This window comes from Danio rerio, chromosome 4 (genome assembly GCF_052040795.2).
Source record: "Danio rerio strain M-AB ecotype USA chromosome 4, GRCz13ab, whole genome shotgun sequence".
Taxonomy (NCBI): Eukaryota; Metazoa; Chordata; class Actinopteri; order Cypriniformes; family Danionidae; genus Danio; species Danio rerio.
In genome coordinates, this window is record NC_141024.2 from 44,587,125 (window position 1) to 44,604,971 (window position 17,847).

Consider the following 17,847-nt stretch of genomic DNA (forward strand, 5'->3'; position numbering starts at 1 on the left):
CCATTGTATAACAGTGCCCGCAACGCCCAGTGACTCTGGCGTAGATAGCAGGATCTGGTGGTACATAAGATCACGCCAGATTCATTATGAACATGGTGAAAGAGCTGGTAGGTTATTGTGTTACCAACTGAAACAATCCTCAGCAGCTGGTGTTATAGTAGCAGTTAGTAAGGATGATGGCAGTATTATTACTGAACAACAGGGTTTTAGTGATCAATTTAAAAACTTCTATAAAACTATTTACAGCTCTAAGGTAAAGGAAATTGAACGCATTGAGAGCTTTTTTAATTATTAAGAATTACCATCCCTCTGTGATTTAGATCAGTTGACAAAAGAAGGAATTTTAACACCTTCTGAAATTGAAAATACAATAAAAAATAAATAAAAATCATAAAAGCACCAGGCCCTGATGGCTTCCCGGCTGAGTTTTATAAGAAGTTTTGTGCCAAGCTAACACCCCTGTTGTGCAAGGTATTGGCAAAAGCTCTTGTCTCTGATTCACTCCCCCCCCCTTCATGACGTCGGCTGTTATAACAGTACTTCTTTAAAAGGGTAAGGATCCACTTAAATGTGAATCTTATCATCCGATCAGCTTACTCTGCTGTATAAAATCCTGCCAAAAGTGCTGGCAATCAGAGTGGAGTCAGTCATGAGAAAGATAATTCACCCAGATCAAACTGGTTTTTATTGTTGGGAGACAGTTATCTTACAACCTTTGTTGCTTATTTAATATTATTTATTTACCTAAAAATAATACCAATCCAGAGGACTTAATTACTTTAGATGCCCATAAGGCATTTGAAAGAATAAAGTATATCTAGTAATTTACAGTGTTTAAAAATTTGGTTTTGACCCTGGACCTAATGGCTCGTTTCCACTGACTGGTAAAGTACGGTACGGTTCGGGTCGGTACGGGTCACCTTTATCAGGCTTGCATTTCCACTACCAAGGGTACCCTTTTAGTGGGCGTGGTGTATGACAAAGTTTCAGTCGACGTCATTTTCGCTCGAGAAAATGTCTACAATAAAGCTGCACAGGTCGTTCACATATCATATGAAAAGCACTTCTCACAAAACAGATGCTTTACACTCATAAATACTTGAGTATAAATGTTTATTACTAACTTTTCTATGAACATTAGTTGCAGATCTACTGATCTCACAGATCTGCAGATCAATGACAGTGCGAAATACCCTACTATAACGTCTGTAATTATATTAAATAAATAAATTAACATATAGGAAGACATACAGACGCTTACAGTCTCCAATATGTTACCAACTACAGAAGAACTACACAAAGCAGACATTTTGTCATTAATTAGGTTCAAAACAACAAAAAGTATAGCCTACAGTCAGTGAAAAACAGTCATTCCATCATTCCCAGTTCATATTAGTCCAAAAGGTGATAATAAAGATTAAGACAAGGCAGTTTGTTCATGTTTGCTGAAGAAATAACGTGCTTCCTGGCTTCGCCTTTTTTCCACGCTCTACTCCCGCGTTTGTCCTTTTCTTTCTGATTGTGTCACAGAATGTGTCCCGCGTTTGTCAGCTTCTCACAGGACTGGTTTCCAAAGCTTGTCAATAATTAAGCTCAAGAAGTTTGTTATTTCAGATAGAGACGCGCGGCGAGCGCAAGGAAGAAAGCGAAACCACTCGGGCTTCAGACTGACTCGCAAAAAACTATGCGGCACAGGGTAAATCTGCTCTTCTCCATGGCTTTGTGGCTGTTTATCAAGACGACGACAGGGTTTGTTTGCAGGATCGAACATGGCTGCATATGTACATAATTTCACTGTAATCTCTAGCTGTGTATTTCAAACATGGCGGGTCCTTTGTTTGCATTCTGGCTTGTGTCTACGAATGACGTATCTCTGTAAACCAATAGCGTTCAGCTGCACGTCTAGCTCCGCCTTTTAGGGCCTACTCACACTATGCCATCCGTACCGTGCCCAGGCTCGTTTCCCGGATCGTTTGAGAAGTGTGAGTGCGCTGAATCGGGCTCAAGCACGGTTCACTTGGCCGGCCCTGGCCCGGTTGGAAGAGGTGTGCCTGAGCCCGGTTCACTTGGGCTTTGGCACGGTACGCTTGTGTGTGAGTGCAAAACGCGCCAAAGCACAAAACTGAAAGCGAGACGTGACTTTTAAGGGGTTGTTTCATATGGATTTATTAATCATTCTTACTGTTCAGTGAACGCAAACTGCCGTAGTTTCAGTTTCAGTTTTTTTAGTTTCTCACCTTCAGCAGACCTCCTCATTCCTGCAGCACGAGAGCTTTATGATTGTTTATGAGCGCCAAAAGTGGCGGATCTGTTCGGTAAAATATCTGACTGCGTGTCCCCGCATCCCTAAGGTCTGTTTGGCGAAATATTTGACTGCATTTCACTGCATAACAAACCACTGAAATTATATAATTAGAGAAATCTCCACTGTGCTGCTGAGAGAGCGCTTCTCACTGAACAGCCCAGCAGTGATGACGTAAGCGTACCCAGGCCCGTTTGTGGTGTGAGTGCGGGCCGTCGGGGCAGACGGGAGGGGGGACAAGCGTGCTTTGGCCCGGTTCGAGGCAACTGTACCTAGTGTGAGTACGGCCTTAGTGTTTGGGACCCTTTCGAAAGGGTGCCAAAAAAGTGGTACGGTACGGTTTGGTTCGATACGCCTTTTAACAGTGGAAACGGCCATAAAAGCGTACCAAACCGAACCACTCAGTGGAAACGGTCCATAAGAGCTTGATTAACATGGTAAACAATATAGAGACTTCTAAATGAATGAATGTGCGAATATAAAACCAACTTTACCTCTATATGACTGAGTCGGTGTTTGAGAATGAAAACCAACCTGTTTGTTCCTGCAGATCTTCCTGTTTGACTGTGAATGTTTCTTCAATCTTCACATCTTCACTCTCCTCTTTAATAAACGCCATCTTTATAACAGTGTGGAGATCAGTCGCTTCAGCAGGAGTTTTTTCTCTGTGTTTGGACACTTTATCCTGTTTAAAATAAACAAAACAATAAAAATGTTCTGTTTAAAATGAATAAAACAATGAACAGAAATAAAATAACCTCTTCAACACTTGCTTCAACAGTTACAAAAACGAAATCAGGTATGTCCAAGCATAGAGGTAAAGTTGGTTTTATATTCGGACATTCAGACTTTTCTCTTAATAATATAACTTCATGAAAAAAGTATTAGCAAACTCTAAATAGCGAAATCATATTAGCAGCCAATGACTATCAAAGTACAGCATTGTTCACAGTCTAATAAACAATGTTGTTTAGAAGTCATACTTGCATGCTAATTCAAATCGAATATTTAAAGTAACATGGTAAACAATATAGAGACTTATAAATGAACGAATGTGTGAATATAAAACCAACTTTACCTCTATAGTCAGAGCTATAAAGAATGGGCTGATTAAAACTAGTACTCTGTTTCTCATACATAGTGATGTATATTTAGAATGGAATGACATTATGCTATTTAATCAATTAAACCTTCATTAAAACACCTATTACACACTGTTTCTGTTTCTTTAGTTTATTCAAACAATAGCCCTCATTGTGTGAGTAAAATAATACTACATAGTATAAAGTGTTCAAATAATGTTGTCACCAGCACCATTATGCATTAACAGCACAATTTAGCATCAGATGAAAAAAGCCTAAAACTTTAATCAATCGCTTTATATAAGTGTACACGCTTTAAAACAAACCTTTCTCCAGCTGTATCCAGCGCAAGAGCGGCGCGGACTTATGACGTCACACCACGCCAAAATAAAAGTCTTTTCTTTTGTTTCGCTTTTTTTGCTACTTGCTGTTGCAGTCATGACGTCTTGATACATTTCTCGCTCGTTTTCCACTTTCTCTCCCTCTCTCTCTCTCTCTCTCTCTCTCACACACACACACACACACACACACACACACACACACACATATATATATATATATATATATATATATATATATATATATATATATATATATATATATATATATATATATATACAGTATTTGGAGTTGATCAAAACCTTTACTCTAAACATTTTTAAGACAATTTTAAAAAACTTGTTTAATCCACTAAGACTAAGTGTGTAAAGCAGGAAATTTAACAGATATAACAAATAAACTGATGGGTGTTTTGAGCTGACACTTTACAGACACATTCTAGAGACACAAACTTATATTAAATGCTGAAAATGGGTAAAATAGGTGCCCTTTAAGTATAAAAGTACCCATTACTACTTCATCTTTTAGTTCCACTAGCTTGGTCATTATCACTAAAAAGTGCCTTTGATGTCCCATGATTTAACAATATTATATGGACATAATGTGCAATAAAGAATCTCTGATGTTTTGATATAATTGGTTAAACCTTTACGCACGTGCAGGTAGAATTATCAGTGTTTTGAAATATGTTTTTGTAAATTTTTGCGTCATTCTTTCATTGAATGGATGTGATTTTGCCATGTACACACTACAGACAACTTCAGTGAGTTTAAAATGTTGGTAAATTAGATTAAATTAAAAAGATTTTGAAATATTCTCATTGTCTTTAACAGGTTGTTTAACAAAAATCATTTTAATAACTTTTATTTTATTTTCATAATATTATATTAATCATTTTGCACGAGTCCTTGAAATTGCTGTCCACCCTGTCATGATGTGGTAAATGCCCCTTAAAGACCCCTCTTATGTACTCATTGGCATCCTCGTGCCCAATTTGCTTTTCTTCAGAGGAGGTGAAAACATCTGCTGTGCTCACAGTAACTATCTACACTTGTGTTTGCTTTTTTTCCTCATGTTGTGTTTGAAACTGAATGTTGTCAAGCTTAACATGTCCACCCTGTCAGAGTGAAATAGTAATTATTATTTTAAAAAATTCAGAGATTAAAATATAGCTCATAAGCTGCGTACAAAGAGCTTAAATAAGGAAACACTAGTGACGTGACTGTGCGCCGAGGCTTCAAAGCATCTTTAAAAAAACGATACATCTCCCAGAAGCAGTGTACCGGAGCTTGATTCGTTCTGCCTTCATCACGTGATAAGTGATGTCCGAAGCTTCATTTTCGCCTATACCCTATACCCATTATTATTGACACCTTATTTATTTATTTAATATTTTATTGTTAATTAGTGAAAGTTTTTATGTTATAACACTTACACACACACACACACATACTGCACAAGTAGATGCACTGCAAATTTTAGATAGTAGATTTAACTACCTTGGAGTTAAAATTAACACTCCCTCAGAGTTTATATGGGAACCACTATAAGTGTTAAAAACAACACTTTTGAAAGTGTTAACATTGTCAACACCAAGAGAGTGTTAATTAGCAAACTCTTATTGTGTAAAATATCTGTTAAATTTTCAAAAAAATACCAGCAGCTGTGGTTGCCAGAATCTTTCTGTGAAAAACATGGAAGTTTTATACAACTGTATAAATTTACATAAATTAACCATATTTCATGAACTAATACACTGTTCATTTTACAAAATCATAGCTTAGTGCACAAAAATGTAAAGTCTTTAGATGCAATAATGTTTGCATGTGTGATTGCAATTAGCAAACAGATTTTGACTGCATTAGTAACTACACAGTTACCTTTAAACAAAAGAAGATGCAGCATAACATCAAATTTTCTCAGTTCATCTTGGACTTGAACAGAGACGCTATTATCCTCCACAATGGTGACACAAAAACCGTTTTGCTGTTTTTCTTTCTTTTTTTTCATTTTTAGATTTTACGGAAAAATACCAGCAGCTGTGTTCGCCAGTAATCTGCTGTTTTTAACATTCATAAATTCAGTTTACAGAATATTTCTGTTAAAAGCACATTCAACAGTCTGTATTTTTTTATCGATCTCACACTGCAAATTTTAGATTTGGTAGATTTAACTACCTTAGAGTTAAAATTAACACTCCCTCAGTGTTTATATGGGAACCACTATAAGTGTTAAAATAACATTTTTGAAAGTGTTAAAATTTTTAATACCCAGAGTGTTCATTAGCAAACTCTTATTGTGTAAAATATCTGTTAAATGTATGTCAAAATACCGGCAGCAGTGGTTGTCAGTAATCTGCTGTTTTCAACATTTTAGATTCGTAAATTCAGTTTCCAGAATATTTCTGTTAAAAACAAATCCCATAGTCTGTTTTTTAATTCGAACACACGTAAGCCTTAAATTCCAGAGCAAAATCCTCACTAGTGTCCTCACTACAGAGGGCTGAACACTCAGACAGTGATGAAGTTAATGAGACAATTAAGTGTCTAATTAAAGGAGGATTGAGAATTGTTGATGAACAACTGTTAACAAGCAGAATCACTGAAGGACAGAAAAACACAAGCCAAAGCCAAAGATGAAATCAACTGAGAAAAAAAACTCTAAATCAAATAATAATCAATAAAAATAAAACAAATTACACAATAAAAAATGTTATTTTTCAACATCTTTAAAAAAAACTCATCAAATTAAACAACTTATCATGGAGCTTCACCTATTACTGACCTTTGAATGAAATTTCTGTTGTTCATTTGAAGTCACCATGATGGAGGACAGAGTCTGCTTTAGTCAGGCTCTTCAACTTAGTTTCTCTTGATCTTTCTTGCTATAGCTGATGAGTTTTAGAAACACAGCTATAGCAGTCAGAGAAACATTGTGATATAAGAGTAAAGCTTCAAGAGCTCAAATAACCAGCCTCTGATCTCTATGATGGTGAGGTCAAATGAAACATTTTTAATAAAAAAATATAAACCTCTGTTCATTGTCAAATATTCTTACAGAAATGAAGTCAAACTGTAATCAGTGAAGCTGCTTATACTATTATTTAATGGAGTTGTTTAATCCTCTCTTTTAATTCAGTTGGTTTGGTGTGAGGCTGTGTCTGTAGTTTTATTTCTTCCTTCAATTTCTTATTCCTTCAGTGATTGTGCTTGTTAACAGCAGGTGTTCAACAGCAGGTGTCTGGATTCACTTATTTGTGGTCATTCCCTCTGTCTAGTGGACTAAACTAATTGACCAATTTAAGGGCCAGGTGAATGAGGGTGTGGCGAGATTTCAGACACTCTGATTCGTTTCTCAAATACAAGGGTTTTTTACAAAGGTAGATACATGTTACTCTGTGTGACAAGGAGGCAAATCAGCTTCTATTGCTGAGAGGGTTATTTTACCTTTATCTAACTCTAGAATTTTAACACTTTACTCTGAATTACCACAACACTTGAAATTTAACACCAATGAATTTGCTGTGCAGGAACTGACGAGGCTGATACAGGAGCTGATGAACAAGACAAGGCAGGAGCTGACGAGGCTGATACAGGAGCCAATGAAGAAGCCAAAGCAGGAACTGATGAGGCTGATACAGGAGCCGATGAAGAAGACTGGCAAGGAACTGATGAGGCTGATGCAGGAGCCGATGAAGAAGACTGGCCAGGAACTGATGAGGCTGATGCAGGAGCCTCCAATAAAGAAGTCGATGCAGGAGCCTTCAACAAAGTAAGTATAATAGGTAAAACCTTTTTCATTGACATAATCATACTTTTTGCACAGCCTCCCCATCTATGCCTACAAAACTGTATTCAGGAGTATATACACCACCTAATTATGATGTACAAACGATAAACTTACAGCAGACAGTGGAGAGTCTGAGTGGGGCTTCTGTGAAAGATCTTCACAGGAACGTTTTCTTCTCTTTGTTTCCCCGGCTCCTAAATGAGCACAGTTGTGATTATCAGAACACAGTGTCTTAGTGTGACGACTTTTATTTATTAATGCACACAGTTGAAGCCGGAATTATAAGCCCCCCTGTTAAATTTGAGTTTATTTTTCACAATTTATGTGTAATGGAGAGAGGACTTGTTCAGGCACATTTCTAAACATAATAGTTCTAATAACTTAATTTCTTATAATTTATCTTTGCCATGATGACAGAACATAATATTGGGTCACACTTTACAATAAGGTTTCATTAGATAATGTATTTACTAACATGTACTAATTATGAACAATGCTTGTACAACATTTTTAATCATAGTTCAACATGTACTAATGCTTTATTAAAATAATATTTAATGCTTAGTTGATGGACTGAGTTGGCATGGATGACTGTAACACGAACAAATACTGCATTAAGTGTATTGTTCATTGCTTGTTTATGGTAGTAAATGCTTTGACATTAACTGATACAAACTTATTGTAAAGTGTCACCCTTTAAGGTAACACTTTAGAGTAATAGTCCATTAGTTAATATTAGTTAATGCATTTACTGACATGACTTAGAAGTTTGATACATTAATTACAGTATTCATTCATCTTTGTTAACGATTTAATGTTTAAGTTAAATAACGTTAGTTCATTAATGCACTGTGCATTAAGTAACGTCAACAAGCACAACTTTGGATTTTAATAATGCATTAATGTTGAACTGTAATTAAAAAATGCGGCACAAGATTGGTGACACTTAGTGTTAGTAAATTGATTAACTAAAGGACTATTATTCTGATGTGCTACCATATTTAGATTGAGAAAGTAAAGGCTTAACTAGCTTAACACTGTTTGTTCTGTAGCCAATAAAAAAACATAAATAATAAAACAAATAAAACTTTCTTCAGAAGATAATATACTATCGTAAGTACTGTGAAAATGTCCTTGCTCCATTACCTTGAATAAATATTTCACAGGAGCGCCCTCAGCTGTAGTTCATGCTACAACAGTATGAATAAATGTTAATAAGTGACATTCATTATGTGATATACCTTGTCTTTCAGAGGAGCTGAGTGGTTTCTTCGGCAGACCGCCTTTGTCCTCAACTGCTAAAGAAGGACAAAAAAAAACACAAGATAGGCAAAAGTCAGTGTCAAAGCAGCAAGAAGACAATCTCATCAGCACAGTGTTTTGATGTTGTGTTTCATTGATTATGCTATGGTACATAAACAATTAAAGACAATAATAAAGGGTTATACACACTGCAAATTTTAGATTGTAGATTTAACTACCTTAGAGTTCAAATTAACACTTCCTCAGTGTTTATATGGGAACCACTATAAAAAGTGTTAAAATAACACTTTTGAAAGTGTTAAAAAAAATTACCACTCAGAGAGTGTTAATTAGCAAACTCTTATTGTGTAAAATATATGAAAAATGTATATCAAAATACTGGCAGCAGTAGCCAAAACCAAAGATGAAATTAACTGAGAATAAAACTTTAAATAAAATAATAATGAATAAAAAAAAATAAACAAATTACACAATAAAATTTATTTTTATTTTCAACATCTTTAAAACAACTCATCACATTAAACAACTCATCATGGAGCTTCACTTATTACTGAGCTTTGGCTTTAATTCTGTCATGTGAACAAAAGCTCTTTATGAAATTTCTGTTGTTCATTTGAAGTCACCATGATGGAGGACAGAGTCTGCTTTAGTAGGACTCTTCAACTTCTTGCTATAAATTTTTTTTTTTATTTGGATGCTATAATTATTAGTGCTAATCACACTATTCTTACATGTAGCATGAAAATTCAAAAGAAAATGTAAGAGTCAGTCTGAAGAGATTAACTTTGATATCAAAGCCATCTTCTCCTGCTTGTTTTCTAATTCAGTGTCAAATTAGTTATGTGTGTGAAATAAATAAAATACATAAATGAAACCACTGAAGCTTTAACAATTAATGACTTTAAAAGCATGATTTACAATGTGAATGTTTGATCTATGGCAGCACTTAAAAACACACAGACATCAACAATTAGTCTTTGAATCTCAATAATGGTGACAAACAAAAAAAATAAAAATCAATTAAAAAAACTACTGAAATATTACCTCCCAAACACAACACAAAATAAATAAAAAGAAAGAGATTGTAACAACATAAAGCTGCATAATTTATTTATGATGCAATGCATGCTGGGAGCTTTGTACTATGCTGGCACCCAGCATGAAATATGCAGCTTTTTTTCTTTTTAGCAACCATGGTTGAGGTTCATATCCTGATTCTTGATGTCTGTGTGTCATAAAGATCTGCTGGAGCTTTAGTGTATGACACTTTATATAACTCTAGAATTTTAACACTTCACTCTGAATTACCACAACACTTAAAAATTGAACACCAATGAATTTGCTGTGCACCTTGTGCTTTAAAAGCATTGAGGGTTTTTCACAAGTAGCGCATCATCTGCGCATCCACCGTCACCTCTAGAACCCGATGAGCTGGAGCTGGCCGCCACTGCAGGAAGAGGCCTGTCCTTTGGGGGTTTCTGTGAGTTACAAGTTGTAGTTTGCATGAAATGTTGCCAGCATGATATATATTTTTAATAAAGTATTTTAAAAATAAAATAAAGCCTATCTCTTTGCTGAGAATGTACTGCTGGAACCGCTTCAGTGTCACGAAAAATCTCGAGAAATCGAAAAATAACGAAAAATGAAAAAATCTTGAAAGATCAAGAAAAATCATGAAAAATGAAAAAATCTTGAAAAAGCACAAAAAATCACAAAAAATAAAAAATAATAAACAATTCAAAAAAATAAAAATTTTTGAAAATTCACAAAAAATGAATTTTTTTTTAAAAATAACAAAAAATAATTTTTTTTTAAAAATCGCAAAAAATCACAAAAAAGAAAATTTTTTTAAAAATCGCAAAAAAGAAAATTTTTTGAAAAATCGCAAAAAAATTAACATTTTTTGAAAAATCGCAAAAAATGAAATTTTTTTACAAAATCGCAAAAAAATCACAAAAATGAAGATTTTGAAAAATCACTAAAAATCACAAAAAATGAATTTTTTTGAAAAATCGCAAAAAATCACAAAAAATGAATTTTTTTGAAAAATCGCAAAATATGAAATTTTTTTGAAAAATCACAAAACTTGAAATTTTTTTGAAAAATCGCAAAAAATCACAAAAAATGAAATTTTTTGAAAAATCGCAAAATATGAATTTTTTTTGAAAAATAACAAAACATGAAAATTTTTTGAAAAATCACAAAAAATGAAAAATTTTTGAAAAATCGCAAAATATGAAAATTTTTTGAAAAATCACAAAACAAAAATTTTTTGAAAAATCACAAAAAATGATAATTTTTTGAAAAATTGCAAAATCACAAAAAATGAAAAATTTTTGAAAAATTGCAAAATATGAAAAAATTTTTAAAATCACAAAAAATGAAATTTTTTTAAAAATCGCAAAATATAATTTTTTTTTGAAAAATCGCAAAAATCACAAAAAATGAATTTTTTTGAAAAATCGCAAAATATGAAAATTTTTTGAAAAATCACAAAAAATCACAAAAAATGAAATTTTTTGAAAAATCGCAAAATATGAATTTTTTTTGAAAAATAACAAAACATGAAAATTTTTTGAAAAATCACAAAAAATGAAAAATTTTTGAAAAATCGCAAAATATGAAAATTTTTTGAAAAATCACAAAACAAAAATTTTTTGAAAAATCACAAAAAATGATAATTTTTTGAAAAATTGCAAAATCACAAAAAATGAAAAATTTTTGAAAAATTGCAAAATATGAAAAAATTTTTAAAATCACAAAAAATGAAATTTTTTTAAAAATCGCAAAATATAATTTTTTTTTGAAAAATCGCAAAAAATCACAAAAAATGAAATTTTTTGAAAAATCGCAAAATATGAAAATTTTTTGAAAAATCACAAAAAATCACAAAAAATGAATTTTTTTGAAAAATCGCAAAATATGAAATTTTTTTGAAAAATCGCAAAACATGAAAATTTTTTGAAAAATCGCAAAAAATCACAAAAAATGAAATTTTTTTGAAAAATCCCAAAATATGAAAATTTTTTAAAAAATCAAAAAAAATCACAAAAAATGATTTTTTTTGAAAAATCGCAAAATATGATTTTTTTTTGAAAAATCGCAAAACATGAAATTTTTTTGAAAAATCGCAAAAAATCACAAAAAATGATTTTTTTTTGAAAAATCGCAAAATATGAAATTTTTTTGAAAAATCGCAAAATATGAAAATTTTTTGAAAAATCGCAAAATATGAACAATTTTTGAAAAATTGCAAAAAATGAAATTTTTTAAAAAAATTGCAAAATATGAAAATTTTTTGAAAAATCGCAAAATATGAAAATTTTTTGAAAAATCGCAAAAAATGTACATTTTTTGAAAAATCGCAAAATCACAAAAAATGAAAAAATTTTGAAAAATTGCAAAATATGAAAAAATTTTTAAAATCACAAAAAATGAATTTTTTTTGAAAAATCGCAAAATATAATTTTTTTTGAAAAATCACAAAACTGAATTTTTTTTGAAAAATCGCAAAATATAAAATTTTTTTGAAAAATCGCAAAACATGACAATTTTTTGAAAAATCGCTAAAAATTACAAAAAATGAAATTTTTTTGAAAAATCACAAAATATGAATAATTTTTGAAAAATGGCAAAAAATGAAAATTTTTTGAAAAATCGCAAAATATAAAATTTTTTGAAAAATCGCAAAAAATGGAAATTTTTTGAAAAATCACATATGAAAATTTTTTGAAAAATCGCAAAAAATGAAAATTTTTTGAAAAAACACAAAAAATGAAAATTTTTTGAAAAAACACAAAAAATGAAATTTTTTTGAAAAATCGCAAAATATGAAATTTTTTTGAAAAATCGCAAAACATGAATTTTTTTTGAAAAATCGCAAAAAATCACAAAAGAAAAATTGAAAAATCGCAAAATATGAACAATTTTTGAAAAATCGCAAAAAATGAACATTTTTTGAAAAATCGCAAAAAATTATAAATTTTTTTGAAAAATCGCAAAACATGAAATTTTTTTGAAAAATCGCAAAATATGAAAATTTTTTGAAAAATCGCAAAATTTGAACAATTTTTGAAAAATTGCAAAAAATGAAAATTTTTTGAAAAATCGCAAAACATGAAATTTTTTTGAAAAATCGCAAAATATGAACAATTTTTGAAAAATTGCAAAAATAAATTTTTTTGAAAAATCGCAAAATATGAAAAATTTTTGAAAAATCGCAAAATATAATTTTTTTGAAAAATCACAAAACATGAAAATTTTTTGAAAAATCACAAAAATTTATTCTTTTTTTAAAAATCGCAAAACATGAAATTTTTTTTGAAAAATCGCAAAATATGAAATTTTTGGAAAATTCGCAAAAACTTAAAATTTTTTGAAAAATCGCAAAACATGAACATTTTTTGAAAGATCGCAAAACATGAAAACATTTTGAAAAATCGCAAAATATGAAATTTTTTGAAAAATCGCAAAAAAATCACAAAAAAAGAATTTTTTGAAAAATCTCTAAAAATAACAAAAAATACAATTTTTTTGAAAAATCGCAAAATATAAATTTTTTTTGAAAAATCACAAAAACTGAATTTTTTTTGAAAAATCGCAAAATATAAAATTTTTTTGAAAAATCGCAAAATATGAATTTTTTTTTAAAAATCGCAAAAAATCACAAAAGAAATTTTTTTTTAAAATCGCAAAATATGAACAATTTTTGAAAAATCGCAAAAAATGAACATTTTTTGAAAAATCGCAAAAAATTAAAAAAAATTTTGAAAAATCGCAAAACATGAAATTTTTTTGAAAAATCGCAAAATATGAACAATTTTTGAAAAATTGCAAAAAAAATTTTTTTTTGAAAAATCGCAAAATATGAAAAATTTTTTAAAAATCGCAAAATATAATTTTTTTGAAAAATCGCAAAACATGAAAATTTTTTGAAAAATCACAAAAAATGTAAATTTTTTCAAAAATCGCAAAATCACAAAAAATGAAAAATTTTTGAAAAATTGCAAAATATGAAAAATTTTTGAAAAATCGCAAAAAATGAACATTTTTTGAAAAATCGCAAAATATGAAAAATTTTTGAAAAATCGCAAAATTTGAACAATTTTTGAAAAATTGCAAAAAATGAAAATTTTTTGAAAAATCGCAAAACATGAACATTTTTTGAAAAATCGCAAAATATGAAATTTTTTGAAAAATCGCAAAAAAGTACAATTTTTTGAAAAATCGCAAAATATGAAAATTTTTTGAAAAATATATATTTTTTTTGAAAAATCGCAAAACATGAAAATTTTTTGAAAAATCACAAAAAATGTAAATTTTTTGAAAAATCGCAAAATCACAAAAAATGAAAAATTTTTGAAAAATTGCAAAATATGAACATTTTTTGAAAAATTACAAAACATGAAATTTTTTGAAAAATCACAAAATATGAACAATTTTTGAAAAATGGCAAAAAATGAAAATTTTTTGAAACATCGCAAAATATAAAATTTTTTGAAAAATCGCAAAAAATGGAATTTTTTTGAAAAATCACATATGAAAATTTTTTGAAAAATCGCAAAAAATGAAAATTTTTTGAAAAATCGCAAAATATGAAAAATTTTTGAAAAATCGCAAAATATGAAAAATTTTTGAAAAATCGCAAAATATAATTTTTTTGAAAAATCGCAAAACATGAAAATTTTTTGAAAAATCACAAAAAATGTAAATTTTTTTAAAATATGAAATTTATTTGAAAAATCGCAAAACATGAAAATTTTTTGAAAAATCGCAAAATATACATTTTTTTAAAAAAATCACAAAAATTGAATTTTTTTTGAAAAATCGCAAAATCACAAAAAATGAAAAATTTTTGAAAAATTGCAAAATATGAAAAAATTTAGAAAAATCGCAAAAAATGAACATTTTTTGAAAAATCGCAAAATATGAACATTTTTTGAAAAATCGCAAAATTTGAACAATTTTTGAAAAATTGCAAAAAATGAAATTTTTTTGAAAAATCGCAAAATATGAAATTTTTTGAAAAATCGCAAAAAAGTAAATTTTTTTGAAAAATTGCAAAATATGAAAAAATTTTGAAAAATCGCAAAAAATGAACATTTTTTGAAAAATCGCAAAATATGAACATTTTTTGAAAAATCGCAAAATTTGAACAATTTTTGAAAAATTGCAAAAAATTAAAATTTTTTGAAAAATCGCAAAACATGAAAATTTTTTAATAATCGCAAAATATGAAATTTTTTGAAAAATCGCAAAAAATTAAAATTTTTTGAAAAATTGCAAAACATGAAAATTTTTTGAAAGATCGCAAAACATGAAAATTTTTTGAAAAATCGCAAAACATGAAAATTTTTTGAAAAATCACAAAAAATGTAAATTTTTTTAAAATATGAAATTTTTTGAAAATTCGCAAAACATGAAAATTTTTTGAAAAATCACAAAATATAATTTTTTTTTTAAAAATCACAAAAATTGAATTTTTTTTGAAAAATCACAAAAATTGAATTTTTTTTGAAAAATCGCAAAATATGAAATTTTTTTGAAAAATCGCAAAACATGAAAATTTTTTGAAAAATCGCAAAAAATTACAAAAAATAAAAATTTTTTGAAAAATCGCAAAATATGAAAATTTTTTGAAAAAACACAAAAAGAAAAGTTTTTGGAAAAATCGCAAAACAAGAAATTTTTTTGAAAAATCGCAATGTTTTGCGAATTTTTTTTATAAAATTTTTTGAAAAATCGCAAAAAATTGAAATTTTTTGAAAAATCACAAAATATGGAAATTTTTTGGAAAATCACAAAAAATGAAAATTTTTTGAAAAATCACAAAAAATGAAAATTTTTTGAAAAATCGCAAAATATGAAATTTTTTTTGAAAAATCGCAAAACATGAAATTTTTTTTAAAATCGCAAAAAATGGAAATTTTTTTGAAAAATCGCAAAACATGAACATTTTTTGAAAAATCGCAAAACATGAAAATTTTTTGAAAAATCGCAAAATATGAAATTTTTTTTAAAAATCCCAAAATATGAACAATTTAATATTGTTAAATTAAATGACACAAATAAAATGACAATGTGAAATTGACAACGATATGTACAATGAATAGGTGTCCACATAGTTGTAGGCAGTGTTGTTTCAAGTATGGATTGGCTAAAGGTCAGTGCATGCTACATATCGATGGTGTGCAGTGAGGGTATGGAAGAGCCTGTGTGTTAAGTGTTCATCAGCCTGATAGTCTGAGGGAAGAAACTTTCCTTTAGCCGGCTGGTGCGTAACCAGATGCTGCGGAACCATCTGCCTGAGGGTAGCAGACGGTTTTGTCTGTATAATTGTACATGTTAAACTAATTTAAATTACAAGTCCACTAAATGTTCATTAACTAAAGTCACAGCAAAAGGTGCTACAATTAATGTAGAAATGCCAAAGTTCCACTGCTTTTTTGAGCTGTAGGGCTCATCCATGGATTGAACCCAGGACCTCTCGCATCCTAAGCGAGAATCATACCCCTTGACCAACGAGCCCTGAAGAAAGACCCTGCTGTGCCAAAAAAACATTCTTACTTTTTTATAAATACTTTTTGTTCTTGTTGTTTTTAGTATGTGCCACCTGGGTTGTCTTTGATGCAGTCCCTTTTAAGTTGGCTGTGCAGCACAAACCACAATAGCGATCTGCTAAAAAGATTCAGAGTGAGCTTCTGTTTAGAATACAGTTAAAAGCATCAGTCTGCAATATTAGAAAACCAGTAAAACAACTCAGGTGGACCTCTGGAAAAGCCAGGTAAGCCATTTTGAACAATGCCATAATGAAAAGATTTATTTATTTACATTAATCCATGCATCTCTTTATTTAGGCTATTTGCTTTATACGAGCTTACATGTCCTACAAATTTATTAATAGGACATACCCTATTAATAAACCTCCATGTTGTGAATATATATAATATATAATTATATAATGCCATCGTATAATGCCATATAATTATCGTATAATGCCATTATATAATGCCATCGTCCAAAACCCTCTTAATAATACAATATTAAAATTGTTTTATTATTCAATATATAATCAAGGTTTCCCTTCTTAAACCAATTAACTTCTCTCTATAAAGCTTCAAAAATTGCAACAAATGAACACTCCAATGAAACAATGTACAAATAAAATAAAAATGAAAATAAAACATTTACTTAAAACATTTCAAAATGTCCCAAAAGTCCAGTACAGGTGATGAACACTCAAAAAGATTCTTTTGCAAAACAACTAGGTTGCACATTCAGTTCCAGAGATCCAGGATGTTGCACTTGTGAGTGTGTTGTAAATTTACACTCCTACCATGACGCTGAATAGGTTTTACTTTGTATCTTTCCAACAGGTGTATCCAAAAAATCCACTTAATGGGAGGCTCGCCAGTCCAACTCCACAATTAGACACGCACCGATGGAAGTTGAGACAATCCAAATCCAGAAAAGAGTTCACACTTCAATTAATTTGAATGCAGAGCAGATCACATTCAGCAACTGACTTCAATAGAACATCTCACTGATGAAAAACCAGAAGAAGATGCACAAGCAAACAAACAAAGGGGAGAAAAAAAACCATTAGCATTTTACAGTGTATGCATTATCTCAGCTTAACACATTTGTAAATAAACAGCAACAATAAATGACCATGTATATGCTTCTCTCTGCTGAATTTCTGTGTTTTTCCTATTTCTCTCTCCTATTTGGCATTTTCTTTTTACAAATGACAGCATTTTACTTAAACTCTCTCACTTAAACTTTACACAATCACTTGTATAATACTGTGTATAATACTGTGTTTTTACTGAACCAAACAAATGGTTAATTAATGAAACACATTTTTGACACTAGTTTAAATCATTTTATAATGAAAACAATAATAAAAAAAATCTAGAACTCACCAAGGAAATCATTCAAAATCAAAGCGAAAAACCAGGAAAACTCCAGGTGGCACTCGTGTGCAGATTTCACTCACAGATACAAATCTTGTTTTTTTCTCTCAATCCTTCATTAACGATATATGATAGAAATCATTTCAGCATCTTATTA

The 17,847-nt window shown here is 29.9% G+C and overlaps 2 protein-coding genes and 2 long non-coding RNA genes across 6 annotated transcripts in view; 2 read left to right on the forward strand and 2 right to left on the reverse strand.

Moving 5' to 3' along the window:
- The window catches only part of LOC148681160 (protein NLRC3-like), a 345,676-nt gene that overhangs the window by 311,322 nt on the left and 16,507 nt on the right, over window positions 1-17,847 (forward strand). The gene's annotated exons all lie outside the window — the stretch shown is intronic.
- Window positions 1-17,847, reverse strand: part of LOC148681264 (uncharacterized) — a 43,902-nt gene that overhangs the window by 25,928 nt on the left and 127 nt on the right. The window contains exons 2-3 of the long non-coding RNA XR_015942852.1: window positions 17,700-17,803; window positions 16,800-17,313 (exon numbers count right to left, since the gene is read on the reverse strand). This is a non-coding gene — a long non-coding RNA (uncharacterized LOC148681264). The remainder of the gene's footprint in view (window positions 1-16,799; window positions 17,314-17,699; window positions 17,804-17,847) is intronic.
- The window catches only part of LOC148681268 (uncharacterized), a 482,092-nt gene that overhangs the window by 7,738 nt on the left and 456,507 nt on the right, over window positions 1-17,847 (reverse strand). For 2 of the 3 annotated variants that reach the window (XR_015942563.1, XM_088650350.1), the window contains exons 1-2: window positions 3,711-3,854; window positions 2,837-2,987 (exon numbers count right to left, since the gene is read on the reverse strand). Coding sequence is in view for 2 of the 3 variants with exons in the window: in XM_088650350.1 (XP_088506476.1) it covers window positions 2,837-2,987; window positions 3,711-3,839 (280 nt within the window). In the remaining variant the exon portion in view is untranslated. Of the gene's footprint in view, window positions 1-2,836; window positions 2,988-3,710; window positions 3,855-17,847 lie in introns of those variants that run through there. The other variant, XM_088650351.1, reaches the window with a different exon arrangement.
- LOC148681269 (uncharacterized) lies at window positions 5,136-8,970 on the forward strand. The gene is made up of 2 exons (XR_015942909.1): window positions 5,136-7,494; window positions 8,766-8,970. It is a non-coding gene; the product is annotated as an uncharacterized LOC148681269 (long non-coding RNA).